This window comes from Phyllobates terribilis, unplaced genomic scaffold (genome assembly GCF_046119375.1).
Source record: "Phyllobates terribilis strain yellow unplaced genomic scaffold, ASM4611937v1 Scaffold_9__5_contigs__length_417890890, whole genome shotgun sequence".
In the NCBI taxonomy this organism is placed as follows: Eukaryota; Metazoa; Chordata; class Amphibia; order Anura; family Dendrobatidae; genus Phyllobates; species Phyllobates terribilis.
This window is the reverse complement of record NW_027362769.1, coordinates 159,888,942-159,909,498: the sequence shown is the minus strand read 5'-3', so window position 1 is coordinate 159,909,498 and position 20,557 is coordinate 159,888,942. Positions and strand designations below refer to the sequence as shown.

General features: G+C 39.8%; 1 protein-coding gene across 5 annotated transcripts in view; it reads right to left on the bottom strand.

The window, feature by feature from the left end:
- The window catches only part of LRP1B (LDL receptor related protein 1B), a 2,071,868-nt gene that overhangs the window by 1,000,204 nt on the left and 1,051,107 nt on the right, over window positions 1–20,557 (bottom strand). For all 5 annotated transcript variants that reach the window (XM_073647246.1, XM_073647248.1, XM_073647249.1 and 2 more), the window contains exon 12: window positions 16,645–16,825. In XM_073647246.1, coding sequence (XP_073503347.1) covers window positions 16,645–16,825 — 181 coding nt within the window. The remainder of the gene's footprint in view (window positions 1–16,644; window positions 16,826–20,557) is intronic.

Here is a 20,557-nt window from a genome sequence, read left to right as displayed (position 1 = left end):
GAAGTACTTCCGGTCGGCACATGATGGCTGTTTAAATCAGTGCTGGGAAAGGCAGAGACACAACCTTTAATGTAAATATACATCAAGGTCATGAAGGGGTTAAAAGGAACATTTTTATGAGTCCGGCTCTAGCTACGCTGACTTTAATATTAATATGAAAAACTTTAAAGAATATTCCATGACCATTTTTTCCAGTATTTTCAAAGTAAGTACACCAAACATACCAGGACTAATAATATATTTAGTTTGCATTGTAAAATCTGGCGAAAGAGCTGTTTTAGTCAATAGAAAAGCTGCAAAATCACAATGGAGATTATGAGTGTAGGCTGCACCTTTTCCCTGATCCGTATCTGTCACTTTTCTATTTGCTCCCTTGACTTTGTTACTTCTACTGTACAGAGCCGTCGTCCTCCCTTTTTCCCTCCGGTTACAGCTGCTTGATAATTGTGGTACATGTTGCTCTCATAACTCAGTTCACTCTGTTAGGTCCTTTGTTCTTTGCTTGTTTTTGGCTTTTTAAACAACAGCGGCTCCCCTGCCCCGCGCCTCTCCTCCCAACATGCCAGAGGAGTAAATGAAAATGTCTGGGTCCGATTGACAAAACCCTGAAGGAACCCTCCCGCACTCTGTAGGAAGTCTGCTGGGTCCCATCATTACCCAGCAGGGAGGAATGCCGAATGTTCTCAACAGCAATCATGATTTGTACGGACGTTCTGCCCATGTTGTTTCGAGAATTACAGTTAATAGAAAATAAAAATTGTTTTTATTGTAAATTATAATAGAAATAAACACTGAAGGGGAAAATGAGGGATGAACGGAGAAGCAACTACAGATTGTCATCTGTATCAATCTGCCATAATGTAAGCGCTGACCATATTGTCCGAGACCTAAGGGAGTTATATACTCTCATTCCTATACATTTTCTGAGCATCCAGAGTATGAAGATCCAAGAAAGCAAGCTATCCCCTATCCAGAGATGATCACTAGAGGTTTGATCACTGGGATCTCCAACAATCCTGGAATCAGGGCTCTGGAACTGGGGAATGGAGCTCTCCCGAACCAGGTCTTGAAAGGAGCAAAGGTTTGGATGCTCAACCTCCACTCCACTCATTGCCTATGTGACTGCTACAAATAACAGAGTGTTGTGCTCTGGGATCCTGTTCCCAGAATCCAGAGCCCCATTCTTGACTCAAGATCTCAAGGGATCCCACCAGTAATCAGTAGGTAATATCCTATGCATAGGGGATATAACTTACAAACTTGGGAATAACCTTTTAATTGAAGTCATCTTCTTTAATGTTGGCATTGGGGTGTCACATGAAAGAAATATCACTGGGGCATTATAAAGGATCCCAGGTGGTATGTTATTTCTATATACGTATTTAGTGCTTATTTTTACTATTATATTAGGCCAGGTGCACACCACGCATATTTGCCGTCCGAGTGCGATATGACAAAACATCGGATCGTACTTAGACCAATGTTATTCTATGGAGCCATGAACATGTCAGAGTTTTTGCTTGGACAGAGTCTGTCCAAGTAAAAATATTCCAGCATGCCCAAGTTTGATCCAATATTCAGATCACACTCAGTCGTGCAAGTCAATGAGTGAGTGGGACAAATCAGACTGCTCTTGGATGACATCTGGGTGCAGTCCGATTTCCTTGCTATGACACAATGGAGAAGATGGAGAAATTTTGTTCTCCATCTTCTCCATTGCACTCATCCGAGAGCATCGGATCACACTATGATCACCTTCTGATCAGACTCTTATCAGAGTTTGATCAGAGTATCATTTGCATATAATCGGACGATTCTCTCGCATGACTTTAGCCTAATTGATGGGTGGAGGTCCAGGAATTGGGATCCTCTCTGGTCCTTCAAACTAGGAGGCATCAGCACTAAGATTATCCTCAAATTCAAGTAACGTGATGAGCAGATCCATAAAAACTTTCTATTGAGCCTACACTTGCTATAAGCTGAGAGTTTCTGGCTTTTACTCTCAGCGATTAGTGGGGGTCTCCCAAGAACCTAATTTATCAACACTACTGTACTGAGTAGGGGCTTACAATCCTTCACAGTTTAGTTACCCTTTAAACACTGTATCATTGCAAACTTGTGCAATGTTCTAATATATGTTCTAATACATGTTTTGCTCTAACGTCTCATCATTTTCAAGACACAAAAACATCCTAATTTTATTTTTCTAACTTGGGAGCAGATGTGATGGTAACTATAAAAAAAAATCAGACTTTTGAATTTTTTGTCCTAAATATAATTGATCAAAAAGTTTATTGTTCACAGCATATTGAACTTTATTCGTTTGTGATATTATAATTTTCTTATGCAGGGTTGGGCACAGAGAGGAGAGGGACCTTGTGCAAGGACAATATATGGACTATTTGCAGCCCAATATGTTATCACAGTTGACCCCTTTATGTGTTTGTTACATAAGCTATTTACAGCACTGGTGCTTTAAGCTGGCCCCCTTACCTCTTGTGCCCCTGTGCAGCTGCACAAGTTGCACCAATGATTTTTCCGCACCTGTTCTGAAGCTTTTGGAATATCTAGAAGTGTCAGGATATTAGTGTGAAGAGATGCCCTCCGAGGGTCATGTGAGCTTTAGTTGGTGAGGTCAATTTTGCAGATCTTTTCTATTTAAAGAGTAACTAAACTTTCATTTTATTTTTAAATAATTTTGCCCTGCATGGAAAGTTAGGAAACTTTAGAAAATCACTTTATTAGGGGATTTGTTTTCCAAACTCCGACAGTTCCCCAGTCTAATGCATTTGATTGCATTTAGTTGCAGTAATATCAAAAACGTACTCATTTGGAGTACAAATGATGGCAGTGATCAGTCGGAAACTGCCATCAAGTATTTTGCTTATCAAAATAATTTCTTGCAGCACCTTATTCCCAGGGTTAGTGAGACACAGATACTGAACTGATCCTGTCACTGCCAGCAGCTGTACTCCACATTCTGACATCAATGCAGCTAAAGACATGTAAATATATTGAGGAAACTTTAGGTTCGGTAGCCACTTACATGCAATTTTTTTTTTACAGGAATGAAGACAAATCGCCTAATGAAGTGATTTGCAAAGTTTCATAACTTTCTATGCTGGGCAAAATTTAAAAAAAAAAGAAAGAAAAGAAAAGTTTAGTTACTTTTTAAGTAAATGGAGCTGAGCCGCAATACCTCCCGCGGTCAGTTGGGGTGCTGTTTTTAGAAGGAATTACCGAATTTCATTTTGCCAGAAAGAGATTTGCAAGAAATATATACATAATCCATTTATAATACATTCACCCATAATTAAAAATGCTTCTATGAGTATCTCATTTAAATATGAATAACAACCCCATGTTTCACACAATGAGCCCAAAATAGTTCATTGTATAGCGCTGTACGGGGCTGCTCTGCATAATAATCATACTTTTGTTATTAATTATTAAGAATAGCAATGTCAACATAATTAACCATTTAATCAATCAGGATAATAATTAGATTTTCCCACTTCATAATTACATTTACACTGGCGTCATTTGTCCCTTCATGTAAATGACGTGTTAATGCCGCGTGCTGAGCTTATTTATAGAACTGGGCTAATTTATCATGTAGAAATTTACATATGTAATGTATATATATTTTTAAAGTTAGAAACAATCATATAGTATATAAATCTACTCAAGAGAAATATCCCACTAATTCCATCTGTCCTCTTTCTACAAGATAGATGATAAATGTATGATCGCTGAGAGTCCAACCATTGATGCACCGATCATAGGATTGAAGTCCCTTGATATTCCTGTGAACGGAACGGCCCGCCGCTCACCTGCCCCGCTGCTACAGCTTTCTACCCATCCTGCAGTCTTCAGTTCAGATTCTCCAGCCTCCATTCTTCAAGTCTTCTGGCCTCCGATCTTTCGTCTACCAACAATGACTAGGCATCACACCGCCAAGGTGGACGGAACGCACGTCATTGATGTCATTGATTTGCACTGCAATCAATGTGACCATGTGAAGTCTAGTCAGTGCCGGAAGACCCGAAGACCGGAGGCTGGAAAATCTGAAGTGAAGGCTGTAGGGCCGATCGAGAAGCTAAGGCAGAAGGGCAGGTGATGGAGTAGCCAAGTACAGGAGAGTATAATCATTTTTTAATCCCTTCCCTCCCCTCTGTTTATTATGCAGTGGGGTCTGGAGAGCATAATAAATATTTTTTTCGAGGCACTTTCGATTCGTGACAAATCGATTCTGTCGGACACAATTTTGCCAACCACATTGGACCAATCCAACCGTAAACAAATTTTTAAAAACGCACTCGTCTCTAGTGGTCACACCTGCAGACAACCACGTCCATAGACCCACAGAAGTGAATTCCTACAGAGCGCAGGTACATCATCTTGATTGGTAGTGATACTTTAGATAAGTCCTAAAAGTTTTCTATGGGATACCGCCTTTAAGACTATCACAGGACAGTCATGACACTAAATACTTACGACAATAAATAGTATTTTTAATTTTCAACTTAATAAATAGTATTTTTAATTTTCAACTTTTTCTGGATTATATTAACAATGTTCAAAATAGTAAAAAAAAAAAGATAAACTCTACTGCATCTATAAACTCATCCTAATCTTGTTCTTTCTAACTTTTCAGTTTCCCTATTTATTTTTGCATTGTTGGGTTCTTATTCTTGTTCTTATTCTTATTATTAGCCCCAAAAAAATGCAAAAATACTTTTTTTTAACAGACTATGTTAATGTGTGTTCTTCTATTTCTTTTTTTAAATTTAGGGAACCTCCAGTAAAAATTAGAATTTTTTTTTATTATTTAGCATTCTGCTTGGAAATTGGGTGAAAAACTTGAAATAAAATTGAATATTCTATAGATTGCTTAGTATTCCCTCTGTATATGGTCCCGTACAAAGGGATTAATTAGGAGTATTAGAGTGTCGCAAACCCTTCATTTTCAGAGTCAGCGGAGGTCACAGAGTTTAAACTTACTCTGATCATAAAATAGCGCCATATCCTAATGATAGGTCATAACAGTTAAGGCTGGGGCTACACAGTTACTTTGGCTGTGATACAGGGCACATGGCCAAAAATCAATCTATGCTACTGCTACTTTACAGCCTTATTCAAGGGAATGAAGTTGTGAATGTGACCGGGCCCATGCGGGTGGGGGCCCGTGCAGGTGGGGGACCACCAACACCAGCACAAACTTCAACTGGATGTGCATCCTCAGACATATACACCAGGATGGAGGGCATATATAAATATATATATATATATATATATATATATATATATATATATATATATATATATATACAGTACAGACCAAAAGTTTGGACACACCTTCTCATTTAAAGATTTTTCTGTATTTTCATGACTTTGAAAATTGTACATTCACACTGAAGGCATCAAAATTATCAATTAACACTTGTGGAATTATATACTTAGCAAAAAAGTGTGAAACAACAGAAAATATGTCTTATATTCTAGGTTCTTCAAAGTAGCCACCTTTTGCTTTGATGACTGCTTTGCACACTCTTGGCATTCTCTTGATGAGCTTCAAGTGGTAGTCACCGGAAATGGTTTTCACTTCACAGGTGTGCCCTGTCAGGTTTAATAAGTGGGATTTCTTGCCTTATAAATGGGGTTGGGACCATCAGTTGTGTTGTGCAGAAGTCAAGTGGATACACAGCTGATAGTCCTACTGAATAGACTGTTAGAATTTGTATTATGGCAAGAAAAAAGCAGCTAAGTAAAGAAAAATGAGTGGCCATCATTACTTTAAGAAACGAAGGTCAATCAGTCCGAAAAATTGGGCAAACTTTGAATGTGTCCCCAAGTGCAGTTCCAAAAACCATCAAGCGCTACAAAGAAACTGGCTCACATGAGGACCGCACCAGGAAAGGAAGACCAAGAGTCACCTCTGCTTCTGAGGATAAGTTTATCCGAGTCACCAGCCTCAGAAATCGCAGGTTAACAGCAGCTCAGATTAGAGACCAGGTCAATGCCACACAGAGTTCTAGCAGCAGACACATCTCTTCAACAACTGTTAAGAGGAGACTTTGTGCAGCAGGCCTTCATGGTAAAATAGCTGCTGGGAAACCACTGCTAAGGACAGGCAACAAGCAGAAGAGACTTGTTTGGGCTAAAGAACACAAGGAATGGACATTAGACCAGTGGAAATCTGTGCTTTGGTCTGATGAGTCCAAATTTGAGATCTTTGGTTCCAACCACCGTGTCTTTGTGCGATGCAGAAAAGGTGAACGGATGGACTCTACATGCCCGGTTCCCACCGTGAAGCATGGAGGAGGAAGTGTGATGGTGTGGGGGTGCTTTGCTGGTGACACTGTTGGGGTTTTAATCAAAATTGAAGGCATACTGAACCAGCATGGCTACCACACCATCTTGCAGCAGCATGCTATTCCATCCGGTTTGCGTTTAGTTGGACCATCATTTATTTTTCAACAGGACAATGACCCCAATCACACCTCCAGGCTGTGTTAGGGCTATTTGACCAAGAAGGAGAGTGATGGGGTGCTGCGCCAGATGACCTGGCCTCCACAGTCACCAGACCTGAACCCAATCGAGATGGTTTGGGGTGAGCTGGACCGCAGAGTGAAGGCAAAAGGGCCAACAAGTGCTAAGCATCTCTGGGAACTCCTTCAAGATTGTTGGAAGACCATTTCCGGTGACTACCTCTTGAAGCTCATCAATAGAATGGCAAGAGTGTGCAAAGCAGTCAGCAAAGCAAAAGGTGGCTACTTTGAAGAACCTAGAATATAAGACATATTTTCAGTTGTTTCACACTTTTTTGTTAAGTATATAATTCCACATGTGTTAATTCATAGTTTTGATGCCTTCAGTGTGAATGTACAATTTCCATAGTCAAGAAAATACAGAAAAATCTTTAAATGAGAAGGTGTGTCCAAACTTTTGGTCTGTACTGTATATATATATATATATATATATATATATATAGTTTTGAAAGGAGAGACTATGTTTACAGCTCTTAGCCGATCAGTATTGCTCAGAAAATTGCCAGTGATGCTGATTGGCTGAGAGCAAGCACTCATCACAATGTTCTTTCCAAAGGTCCTTTTCAGCTGGATGCCATGCACATGTCTTCCTACATACTATATTACTAGAACTTAAAAAGTAAATGTGCTTTCAAGTAGCCTTTCAGAATGAGCTTTCCTGTGTGTACATGAGGAATAACACTATTTCTGTTATCATTTCACTTGTATGTATTTGACCAGTTTTCTCTATTTCTTACTTCGCAATTGACTCAGAACTGGTGGGTAAAGAGTAGTTTCTATGTTAACTTCCATTCACAGATATGAGAGATTTCTGCCCTTCATTTGTTTATTTAATCATACAGGGAAAAGCAGCAGCAATGTGGAAAACATTATATTAGTAGTACTGAGCGGTGTAGATGTGACTCAAGCTCTTGTGTAAAATACTTGTTAGGGAGCTCAGCATGATCTTACTGTGTCTCTTTCTGCCATTTTCTCACTCTGCACCTCATTCCCTCCTCTCTCCATGGAGTATAATAGGATATCTCACGGTGCTGGCAGTCTGTCAGGCTTTGAGCAAGAAGGAGTTGGGTTGTTTTTTCAGTGTGAATAGTGAGTTCAGGAGGCAGGGGAGAGGGGAAGAAGTGTCTCATAAGTGGGGAAAGAAGAAGAATTCTCTGATAAGACGTTTTCTATGGATTTATGCAAAGTTTATCGAAAGTACAGTTCCCATTTAACTATTACAGTCGATAGCGATTCACTCTATATTTCCCGTTTAATGTCCCTTTAAACCAATAATGTATTTTCTCCAGCCTGTCTCCCTTATGTAATGTGAGTCCATATATCCAGCAAGCTCCTGACACAAACACTGGAAGCTGACGTTATTATATACGACAAGTGATTTAGGAATGAAGTTTTGGCCTCCATGAACCACTGGCTTTTTATACTCAACAGGCAAACGACCAACAGAAAGATTTATGGATGGGAAATACAGCATTATCCCATCAGGATTAAAACGCTCAACAATGTTGCTGACACTTTTATAAGCAATATCTCACCGGCGTCTTGACCTAATTTCCAGCTGTCAATCATGGTACCTTGTTTGCCATCCATATAATCAACGGAGATCAATTCTGTAGATTATATGCTTTAGGGCTTATTGGCAGGAGCTAAATGAGCACTTTAATGGGAACATCCCTTAGAGTTGGGTGTATGATCGATACGCAGCCTGCCAAGCATAAAATATGGTAAATGATCTGTATATAAGAGCTCGGAGTGGTATCCTAGGGGCAATTAGCCATTTATTGCCTTGTGTTTGAAGATGTTGAATATACTATAAAGGACGGGTGATGCTCGGCTACAAGCTGGTGACAGGATAGAAATGCTCCATCTCAATGCACTTGCCTCTAAGCACTGCAATAAATCTGAATAGACCTACATTACATTACGGGGAATCGGCAATCACTCTGATCTACACATCACTTGTCTAATAGTGATCCAGACAACCTTTTACGCCCGGGTCAATATTCTCCCATCAATAGTAAAAAAAAAAAAAAAAAAACACAATAAATCAATGAGAGTCCTAAACATTTATATGACTTGTTAAGGGACAATTAGGTTTTCTCTTCTCGCAGGTTCATTATAGCGGTTGTCACATAATTATGGCACTGAATGAAAGGCACTTATTGTGTTACGGGTCTTTACCGGCAGCTTTTACCGTATTTTTCTTCTTGTTACTCTCTGGATATATCAATTATATGAACACTGGTCTAGAAAAGAAAACAGCGTTGGATTGGTTTGCACAAAAATTATTGTAGGAACTGCTTGAAAATGAGAAAATTAAAGCTATGTCTGCTACGAGCTGCAAAAATTGTGCCGTTTTCTGACTTTTAGCTTAAAGGAGTTATCCGGGATTTTGCTTATTTTTTTTTTTCTATGGGGCTAAGAACTTATCGGAAGGTAATTCATAACTACCTACCGGTTCTGCCCGTCGTCGATCTCTGTCGGCTAAGAACAGTCATGGACAGGCAATTATGCATCTTCCAGTGGTGACACATTGACAAAGCAGCTTCTTTTCCGCATATGTGCCAATGTCATGCTGATTGACAGCCGGCTCCCCACTGTCTAATTCTTAAAGGGAATCTGTCAGCAGGTTTTTACTATGTCATCTGAGAGCAGCATAATAGAGGGGAAGAGACCCTGATTCCAGCGATGTATCACTTACTGAGCTGCTTGATGCAAGTTTACTAGAATCCTTGTTTTCTCTGCTGTAGATGTAGCAGTGCCTAGAATGATGAGCTGTGTATAACTCCGCCCACACCCCTGATTGGCAGATTCATGTATATACTGTCAGCAAGCTGCCAATCAGTGGTGGAGGTGGGGTTACACTGATTAGCTGGACTGCCGTGCATGTGAGACCTAGTCCTGCAGTGATAATCTCCTGTTGATAAAACACTGATTGTATTAAAACTACAACACGGCCTAGTAAGCGATACATCCCTGGAATTAGGCTCTCTTGCCCTATAATATGATGCTCTGAAATAAAATAGCAAAAACTTGTTGACAGAATCTCTTTAAGAAATATTGGGTAATAATGAGCCTATATTTTATCTCTCTACTTTTGATTTTTTTTTTACAGCTGAGGGGCAGCTCCAATGTGGCTCCAAAGTCCTGAAATTCTGGAGAATTGTCATTGAAAATAATGGTAGACTTTTGGTTCTTAGGATGGTTTATCATTAGGTCACGGTAAAAGCCTATACTTACTGTATCAGTCCCCTGTAAATAAGAGACGATTGTGGGTTATTACCTTCTGCATTATCAAGGGGGTTCCCCAAACTATAAAGTGAATCAATTTTAGTATACATGTGGTTTAAGGTGTAGAGGAGCAAACTACATCATAAAGGATTAAACTTAAAATGTATATACAGATGTAGCAGAACTAAAATAATTCAGGAGATTTTTTCTTTGTTTGCAGTATTGGTAAACTTAACTGATGCTTATGGAGACATTTTTCCCCAAAAAAATTCTGCCTCTAGTAAAAATTGTCACTGGTTGATGATCACATTTCCTTTTGAGCATTTCTTATAATTATCCAGAAGAAAAATGACAATTAGGTTGTTAATGTGAATCTAAGGAGATGTGTAATTCCTCACTTTTCATAAGTGAATTGCATAAAATTATCAGTTTTTAAAAATAACAAAAAACAAACAAACATAAGCTTAAGGTACTTTGTCATGAGTTGTTTACGCTATATGTGTCTTTATCTGGCCAACCAATGGCGGTAATGTGAGTTGAACGTTTTCAAGTGTTTTCTTGACCTGTTGCAATTAGTAGAGATGAGCGGATCTTTTGAAATTTCAATTTGCCGACTTTGCAGAATTTTCACCAAAAATTTGATGTGTGGCAAATAAATTTGGGCAAATCTCAATACTGGAATGCTTGTAACTGCTCGGAAAATACAGGTGGGGGCAGAGAGAGAGGATTCGGCTGACCAAAAGACCTTACACTTTACAAGAGAGCGAAAAGACCCTGCTGACCATAAGAGCTTACACTCTACAGGAGAGAAAGAGAGGACCTTGCTGATCATAAGAGCTTCCACTCTACAGGAGAGAGAGAGAGGACCCCACTGACCATAAGAGCTTACACTCTACAGGAGAGAGAGAGAGGATCCAGCTGACCATAAAAGTTTACACTCTACAGGAGTGAAAGAGAGGACCTCGCTGATCATAAGAGCTTACACTCTACAGGAGAGAGAGAGGACCCCACTGACCATAAGAGCTTACACTCTACAAGAGATAGAGAGGACCCCACTGACCATAAGAGCTTACACTCTACAGAAGAAAGAGGACCCCACTGACCATAATAGCTTACACTCTACAGGAGAGAGAGAGGACCCCACTGACCATAAGAGCTTACACTCTACAGGAGAGTAAGAGAGGGGACCCCACTGACCATAAGAGCTTACACTCTACAGGAGAGAGAGAGGACCCTGCTGACCATAAGAGCTTACACTCTACAGGAGAGAGAGAGGACCCCACTAACCCTAAGAGCTTACACTCTACAGGAGAAAGAGGACCCCACTGCGATAATAGCTTACAATCTACAGGAGAGAGAGGACCCCACTGACCATAAGAGAGAGAGAGCACCCTGCTGACCATGAGAACTTACACTCTACAGGAGAGAGAGAGGACCCTGCTAATCATAAGATCTTACCCTCTAGAGGAGAGAAAGAGAGGACCCTGCTGACTATAAGAGTTTACACTTTACAAGAGAGAGAGGTCCCTGCTGACCATAAGAGCTTACAGTCAACAGGACAGAGAGAGAGAGGACCCTGCTGACCATAAGAGCTTACACTCTACAGGAGAGAGAGAGAGGACCCCGCGGACCATAAGAGCTTACAGTCTACAGGACAAAGAGAGAGAGGAGCCTGCTGACCATAAGAGCTTACATTCTACAGGAGAGAGAGAGAACCCTGCTGACCATAAGAGCTTACACTCTACAAGAGAAGAGAACCCCACTGACCAAAAGAGCTTACACTCTACAGCAGAGAGAAAGGACCCTGCTGACCATAAGAGCTTACACTCTGCAGGAGAGAGAGGACCCCACTGACAATAAGAGCTTACACTCTACAAGAGAGAGAAAGGATCCTGCTGACCATAAGAGCTTACACTCTACAGGAGAGAGAGAGGACCCCACTGACAATAAGAGCTTATACTCTACAAGAGAGAGAGAGAGGACCCCACTGACCATAAGAGCTTACACTCTACAGGAGAGAGACTTCTCAGGAGAGAGACTTCTCAGTGACCCTAGAATTGGAAAATGACCCTGTACAAATTTGACTCAATTGTCTGAGGATCGATCTGCTCATCTCTAGCAATTAAGTATTGAATTTTGAGAAAGTAGAAGAAATATTTGAAAAAGGTTAAGGTGGACACATTTTTACAATGGATGGCTAGTATTAATCAAGAATTATAGTGCACAATACCTATCTGTACTTCTGAGTACCAAACATACAGTGCCTTTTGAAAGTATTTGGCCCCCTTGAACTTATCTACCTTTTGCCACATTTCTGGCTTCAAACATAAAGATATAAAATTCTAATTTTTTGCGGGAGAATCAACAACAAGTGGAACACAATCGTGAATTGGAATGAAATTTATTGGATATTTTAAACTTTTTTAAAAAAATTAAAAACTGAAAAGTGGGGCGTGCAATATTATTCGGCCCCCTTGAGTTAATACTTTGTAGCGCCACCTTTTGCTGCGATTACAGCTGCAAGTCGCTTGGGGTATGTCTCTATCAGTTTTGCACATCGAGAGGCTGAAATTCTTGCCCATTCTTCCTTGTAAAACAGCTCAAGCTCAGTGAAGTTGGATGGACAGCATTTGTGAACAGCAGTTTTCATCTCTTTCCACAGATTCTCGATTGGATTCAGGTCTGGACTTTGACTTGGCCATTCTAACACCTGGATACGTTTATTTTTGAACCATTCCATTGTAGATTTTGCTTTATGTTTGGGATCATTGTCTTGTTGGAAGATAAATCTCTGTCCTAGTCTCAGGTCTTTTGCAGACTCCAACAGGTTTTCTTCCAGAATGGTCCTGTATTTGGCTCCGTCCATCTTCCCATCAATTTTAACCATCTTCCATGTCCCTGCTGAAGAAAAGCAGGCCCAAACCATGATTCTGCCTCCACCATGTTTGACAGTGGGGATGGTGTTTTGAGAGTGATGAGCTGTGTTGCTTTTATGCCAAACAACGTTTTGCATTGTGGCCAAAAAGTTCGATTTTGGTTTCATCTGACCAGAGCACCTTATTCCACATGTTTGGTGTATCTCCCAGGTGGCTTGTGGAAAACTTCACATGAGACTTTTTATGGATATCTTTGATAAATGGCTTTCTTCTTGCCACTCTTCCATAAAGGCCAGATTTGTGCAGTGTACGACTGATTGTTGTCCTATGGACAGACTCTCCCACCTCAGCTGTAGATCTCTGCAGTTCATCCAGAGAGATCATGGGCCTTTTGGCTGCATCTCTGATCAGTCTTCTCCTTGTTCAAGATGAAAGTTTAGAGGGACGGCCGGGTCTTGGTAGATTTGCAGTGGTCTGATACTCCTTCCATTTCAATATGATCGCTAGTACAGTGCTCCTTGAGATGTTTAAAACTTGGGAAATCTTTTTGCATCCAAATCCGGCTTTAAACTTCACCACAACAGTATCTCGGACCTACCTGGTGTGTTGCTTGGTCTTCATGATGCTCTCTGCACTTGAAACAGAACCCTGAGACTATCACAGAGCAGATGTATTTATACTGAGACGTGATTACACACAGGTGGATTCTATTTATCATTACCAGTCATTTAGGAGAACATTGGATCATTCAGAGATCTGCACTGAACTTCTGGAGTGAAAGTAAAGGGGCCGAATAATATTGCACGCCCCACTTTTCAGTTTTTAATTTTTAAAAAAACTTTAAAATATCCAATAAATTTCATTCCACTTCACGATTGTGTCCCACTTGTTGTTGATTCTTCCCAAAAAAAATGATCTTTATGTTTGAAGCCAGAAATGTGGCAAAAGGTAGAAAAGTTCAAGGGGGCCAAATACTTTCACAAGGCACTGTATTTTTGGCATTTCATCGAATATACTTTTTCTATTCTAGATGTTTCTTCCTCAATGATCATCTTTATAAAAAGTAACAATGTAAAATGTAATAAGTATTAAGCCATGTGAATCTCGCCAGAACACAAAGTTCTTGAGCGGCAGTGATTGGCTGCAGGCTCGTTCACACTGAGCATTGTGCTGAAATCTCATCATTCTCATGACAGGTCTGCGATTTGATACTCTATATCTTATATTGCTTGCAGCATCAGATGTCATCAGATTTACAGGGAAGAACTCGGATAAGTGATTTTTGATCAAGATAAAATTGTAAGTCTTAGCTTTACCCAAACCTAACTTAAGTGGTAATACAATGTACAAGCTGTCCTAGGGTTCAGCCAGGATGAGCGCAGGTTTTCATCTTATTTTATAAGATGTATTTTTATAGTTCTTACTGACTTTATATATTGCCTGCTCCCTTACATTAAATAAAAATAATGTGCAAAAATAGAAATGTATCCTGTGCTATACATCACTATCAATGACGTGCTTTATCTTACTCATTTGCATCTGGTGTATTTACTACTGGGGTTCCAATATATATGAAAATGCAGTCTGGAATTGATGGAATTAAGCAGTTTTAAAGGGGCATTCCCATCTGGCACACTTATGGCATATCGACAGGAAATATTAATGCCATACCTAAAAGTATCAGACAGATGCAGGCTCTGCCGCTCTGTTGGGAATGGAGAGGTGGCTGTGCATGCACGACGGTCACAATTCATTCCTTTGGAAACTCAAAAAAATTGGCAAACTCCACTGTCAGGGAAATATTAAGGAATATTGAAAATAGTCTCTTGCTCCCCTTGTCATAGATATTGACCATTTCTCCCAAGCCTCTCTTCACCCCCTCCCTTATCTTGCTTCCTGAGATTCAAAAAGAAGTTCATAGACACGCCGACTCCGATACGGAATATAGAATATTGTAAGTTCTATAACTCTGATAATAACGGGACCTATATTTTTAGGGGCAGAATTAGCCAAGGAGCAATATCCATATTTCCCTGTCACTGTTAAACCCTGCATAGAACTGTAGCGCAAAAACACCAGAATAGCAGACTGCAACTATGTGATATGAAGGTAAAATCATAATAGAAAATATGATTGATACCACTTTTGGGCTTCTGGGATCAATGAGCGATAAGTTATCACAGAAGTTAGTGTTTTTAATAAAAAAGGTACAGGCTGGAGACCAGCCCACATTATGTGACCACAAGGGGCATGTGGGCAGATCTCCCCTTAGGTATAAGAGAACCCAAGGAGAATAGAGGAGGACTCATTGCCAGGGGGGTATAAGGACTATAAGCAACGGGTCGAGTTTGATAACGCCCAAATCAAACTGGGGAGCCCCTCCTCCACCTATGCTGATTCGTCCCTGCAAACTGTATAGCGTAAGTTTCCTCTTTAATCCTGTTTATTTTATGTAATTGCTTATGTATTTTAACGTCTCCTTTGTAACATCCTTGTATATATTTTTCCTAAACACTGCCTCCCTTTTGGATTAAATATTAAATTTAATAGTTCTGTTTCTTTTGTCTTGTAATCGTTCCCTCCCCTGAAGCCATATATGCTACCAAAACGAAGGCGTCGGCCCAGGCCTGTATTATATTTCAAAACCGGATGGCAATGGCAGAGAATAATATTAATAATTGGGCTATCGTGATGCTGACAGTGACAATACGGGGGCGTAAACACATATTCCATGCGTTGGAATCCAGAGGTGTGACGCCCATATGCTCACTGGTTGCTTGCCGATACCTAAGGAGAGAGTAGTTTGGATCGTGTGCTTGCGATATCGGACAAAATACTGACAGCGTGACGGCAACGGTGAGATATTGCGTGATCTCCCCGGTGTCGTCGCCTGTGGAATCCTGACATCCACCACTCCTTTCATAAAAAGGGGTTGTCTCATGAAGAAAACCCCTAGTAGGGCATATGAACATCATATAGGGGGTCAAAGTGAACTGTTTGTTGGAGTGAAAGTTGGGTGATCAGTGAATCTTCTGGTTATATTGATGACACCATTGCGCATATATCAATTGCTAGTGGCCAGTTGCCATATATTGAATCAGGAATGCTGATACTACATATTCTTAATCGGTAAGGCCACGTTCATACATTCAGTATTTGGTCAGTAATTTACATCAGTATTTGTAAGCCAAAACCAGGAGTGGGTGATAAACGTGTGAACTTGGCCTTAAACCGCAGAAGAACATAGCTACTACCAATAAACCAGGATAAGATAAGACAGTAATCAAGAAATGTAACAAATACGGCAACATTTGTAATACCATATATCGCAAATGTTGGTATTTTATAACGTTTTTGCACTTATCATAACATGATTACACTCTTTATAGTACACAATAAAAAAAAAAAAATTATATTATATTATACATATATATATATAATATATATGGAAGGAAAAAATTGTCATCGAATTAAGGGTGATCCAAATAATTCCAAATTAATTAGTGTATTAATCCTAAAAATGTAATGTTATTCATTTGTATGGCATTTAAATATACATACAAATGAATAACATTACATTTTTAGGATTAATACACTAATTAATCTGGAATTATTTGGATCACCCTTAATTCGTTGACAATTTTTTTCCTTCCAACCACTTCGAATTGAAATTAAAGCTGTCAATTTCTAATTGTCCTGAAATTTTGACACATTTAATTCTTGGAAATCTGTCACTTTTAATGTAAAACACCAGATACATTCACTGTCCAAATAGCTGGCTCGTAAATGAGTCTGATGAAGCAACTGACAGTTACGTAATTGCTACAACTTTAGCGAATGACATTAATGATGAAGCCAAGGAGTCGGGATGTAAAACAGTAACAGTCATCACTTCTGAATGATGCTCCCTGTATAAAGCATTCAGGTCCATCAGCCATTGAGTCAAAGTCAATTAAAGACACAAATGTAAATGACAGAGCTCATACCCATTCCCGGGATCCAAGACGATTCCTCGGGGATGTGACATGTCTCCTTCCAATAAAGTTTTCCTGCTTTGTGATGCCTTTTCCAGTCGAGCTACGTTAATAGTTTTCTTGTGTCCATCATTTGTCCAGTAGAGATTATTCCCAATCCAGTCAACGGCAATTCCTTCCACGTTGTCAAGATCTGTTTAACATAATAACCACACGGAAATTAATTTGCTCTCCGAATCTATTTCTTTTCAAGCTTTCACTTATAACCTTTGTGTAACTGCTTAGAGTGATGAATTATTAAACACACAACCAGGAGAATCATGTTATGAAGAATTTATAAGCAGGAGCAATCTAATCAGGGTGTGATCCTTAAAGGGCATTAAAAATGCTCAGTGCTTTTAGAAAAGCGGGGTTTTCACATAGAAGACCTTTTTCTAAAATTAGATATATCTTTAATCATCTCATTGCCATTAATACAACTTCTGAAAATCAAGATTATCTTGGGTCTTTATTACAGTTAAACACTTTCCCTACAGCGCTCACGTAGGGCAAGTTAAGTATTACAAGGAAGTCTCTAAAAAAAGAAATAAATAAAGAGGCAGAACCAAGTCTGTAGCATATCTCACCCCCGATGCCACTTTGCGCTAAAGACAACCCTCTAATCATAGGGCCTAAAGCTGGCCATATACATGAGACAACTTTTGGCTGAACTTTTGTTTGGCAGACTACTATCTCTCTCCAGACTCCTCCATATAGTGTGTTTTCAGTGGGATGAAAGCAGAAAGCCCCTGAAAACAAAAGGATCAGCCCATGAAATTACAACCACCTGATCCTTCTCAGATGACATTGACATCATGAAGTTGACCAGATCTGCTGAATTGGGCCAGTTTGGCCACTTTTCATTAAAATGTGAGTGGAGGCCTTAAGTCTCTTACTTAAGAGAATAGTCTCCATTCCAATAAAGTCACTTTGATATTTGACACCAGAAATCTAGAGTGATTGGTGAAGGGCTTGAGCTACAGTTTAGGTACTTTGCGACGTTTAGGATTTTTCTTGTTAGTCATTTTTGCTTTTTTCTTTATTTAATGTGCCTTGTTATTTTTCTGCCCCTAAAATTAATTTTTAGATTTTTTTTACATACATTTTATATACTTTTTCATTGTATCTGGTGCTAGCAAAGCAGCGTATCAATTTGTAAAATTTGCCAATTTCAGATGAAGAGTACATCTATTATATTTGCCTTTGAGACAATCTTGGGTGATTGGTGATTAGTGCAGAGCTTGAGTTACAGTTTAGGTACTTGGCAACATTTAGGATTTTATTTGCTAGTAATTTTTATTTTCACTTCATTTATTGTGCCTCATGTTAATTCTTGTCCGTAAATTTTTTTTAATTTTATATTCTTTTAGGTACTTTTTCTTTGTATCTGCTGCTAGCAAAGCAGCTTATCAATTTGTAAAATTTGCCCATTTCAGATGAAGAGTGCTTTTATTCTCTTTGCCTTTGAGGCATAATTTAGGAAGTGCCAAACACCCACTTACCTTACTTAAACTGCAGATAGGAAGGTAACAAAATGTTTCATTCTCACAGTTGGAAAAAGGGGCTCATGGAGTTTGCATTTCAGTTTATTAGGGTCACCCCCTGAGCTGTTACCCCCAATTGTTTCCAGAAGACCATGCAAAGCACTGTGTCACCTTCAACACAAGTTGTTAAAGATTTTCATATCTGGAAAACCAGTGAATATAGAAATGAGTTGATTTGATTTTAATCAAATTTGTTGTCAAATTTTTAGGAATTCGCTGAACTTGGCAAGTTTGAACAATTTGCTATTAAACTTATGGAAATTGCAAATGGACACTGCAGATGATTGCATTAGATAGAGAAGGATCACATGACCTCAGGTGAGACTACGTGAGATTTTCCAAAATGCCTTGCAGATACCACATCACATTGTATAGCAAAGCCAATCAGTAGGGACTATCATAGCCTGTATAAAAGCCGAAGCAGAGAATGCATGGAAAATATGGTTAGTAAAAGGATTTCAAAGCTCAAGCTTAGCCATGGAGTTAGATAGAGAAAGCCATAAAACACTGAAGAAATATAAGTCTCCCCTGAAAAGTTATGTTGAGGAGAAAAGGATCAGGTCTGTTAAATTTAAATAGCCAATCCTTTTATTCTCCGTGGAGATAAACCACCGACAGAGGAATCTGGAGGTGAACAGACGGAAAAGTTTGGCAGCAGCTCTGCTAAAGAGAACACAAGAGCCGAGACGAGAGAGTTCTTCTGTATAGGAGAGTTGGGAGAGAGCTGCTTGCCAAGCAACAGCTGTCTAATGGATATGGGGCCTTAAAGAAGTTGTCCACTACTTTATTTTCCCCCCTTCAATGTATCCCCCCGGGGCACCTAAGACTTATTGTAAATACCATTTTTCGCTGATACTACCTGTGAGCGGCGCTATCGGTGGCCGCTAAAAGGCATCACGTGACCCTGCGCTGACGTCACGACAAGTGAGGCGTGACTCAGCGCTGGGGTCCCCGCGGTGGCTGCTGGGTTGAGGGCGGGGTTTCCACCCGCATCACACCCAGCATCCACCGCGCGCTTTCCCAATGAATGGGGAGAGGCAGAGCGCGTTGTGGATGCTGGGTGTGATGTGCGTGGTAACCCCGCCCATAACCTGGCATCAACCGTGGAACCAGGAAGATCGTGACCCCCGGCTGCTGCCAGCACTTGTTGTGACATCAGCGGAGGTCAGAGCCGGCTTCAGCCGGGGGTCACGTGATGCCTGTAAGCGGCCGCTGATACCGCCGCTCACAGGCATTATCTTCAACAAAAGGTATTTACAAGAAGTCTTAGGGGCCCCGGGGGGATACATAGGGGGGAATAGAAAGTAGTGGACAACCCATTTAAAGTGGTTATCTAGGTTTGGGGCTCAAGTCTGCAGTAACTCTATGTTAACTGCAGACTTGTAAATCGTCACAGTGTGAAGTGCATGTGCTGTCAGGATCTGAGGTGCAATTTGCATACATGCGGTCATGTGCCGTTTAGACGTGCGCGGCCTCGCTCAATGCAAATGAATTGAGCAAAGCTAGCATTGTCTAGTTGGAATGTGACCAGAAGTATGCAAATCACATACTTGCAGTCACATGACCGCCCGCTCCTGGCACTAATACCAGAGAATCCTGATAGTGCGCACTGTGCGAGCTGGGAGGATTCACATGTCTACAGTCACATAGAGTGATTGCAGACTTTAACCCCAAGCCTGAACAACCCCTTTAACCAGATAATCTTCTGATAACATTCTTAAATGAATTATGAAAACATTTACCTTAAATGACAAATTTGTGATGCTCTCAACATTATTCAGAACATTACGATTCCAGATTCCAAAGCACAATTGCCACAATAAGAATACAAGTTCTTCTCAGTTCTTTATGTTTATGTCAGGTTTATTTCTACTTGACAGCACAGTCACATTTAGTCTTGATTTGTACTTTTGTTATGTTTTGGGGGGAGTTTATTTCATTGCAACAACTTTTAATTCACTAAAAGCAGAGTGATTGTTTCATCATAAACACATCTGACAAGTATTGTAATATCCACAAAGACGATCACCCATACCTGTAATTAGTCGCTAAGCTGAACATAATAAAAGCATCATTATAAGATGGAGTGCTAGACCCTTTATAAAGGAATACAATATGGAAAACAAAAACAGAGAAATAAGTATATTATTTAGCAATCACTCCAGAATGTTTTTTCTCGCATTTCTGGTTGGTACTGACAATTTTTCAGACTTATATCTAAACCTTTTCACTCAATTAACTCTTCAGTTGCTGGCATATGAGAGAACGTCTTGATGGATTTTGTTCTAGGTTCAGCTACACCTCATAAAACAACAGAGAAATATATTCCTCAAAAAATGAAA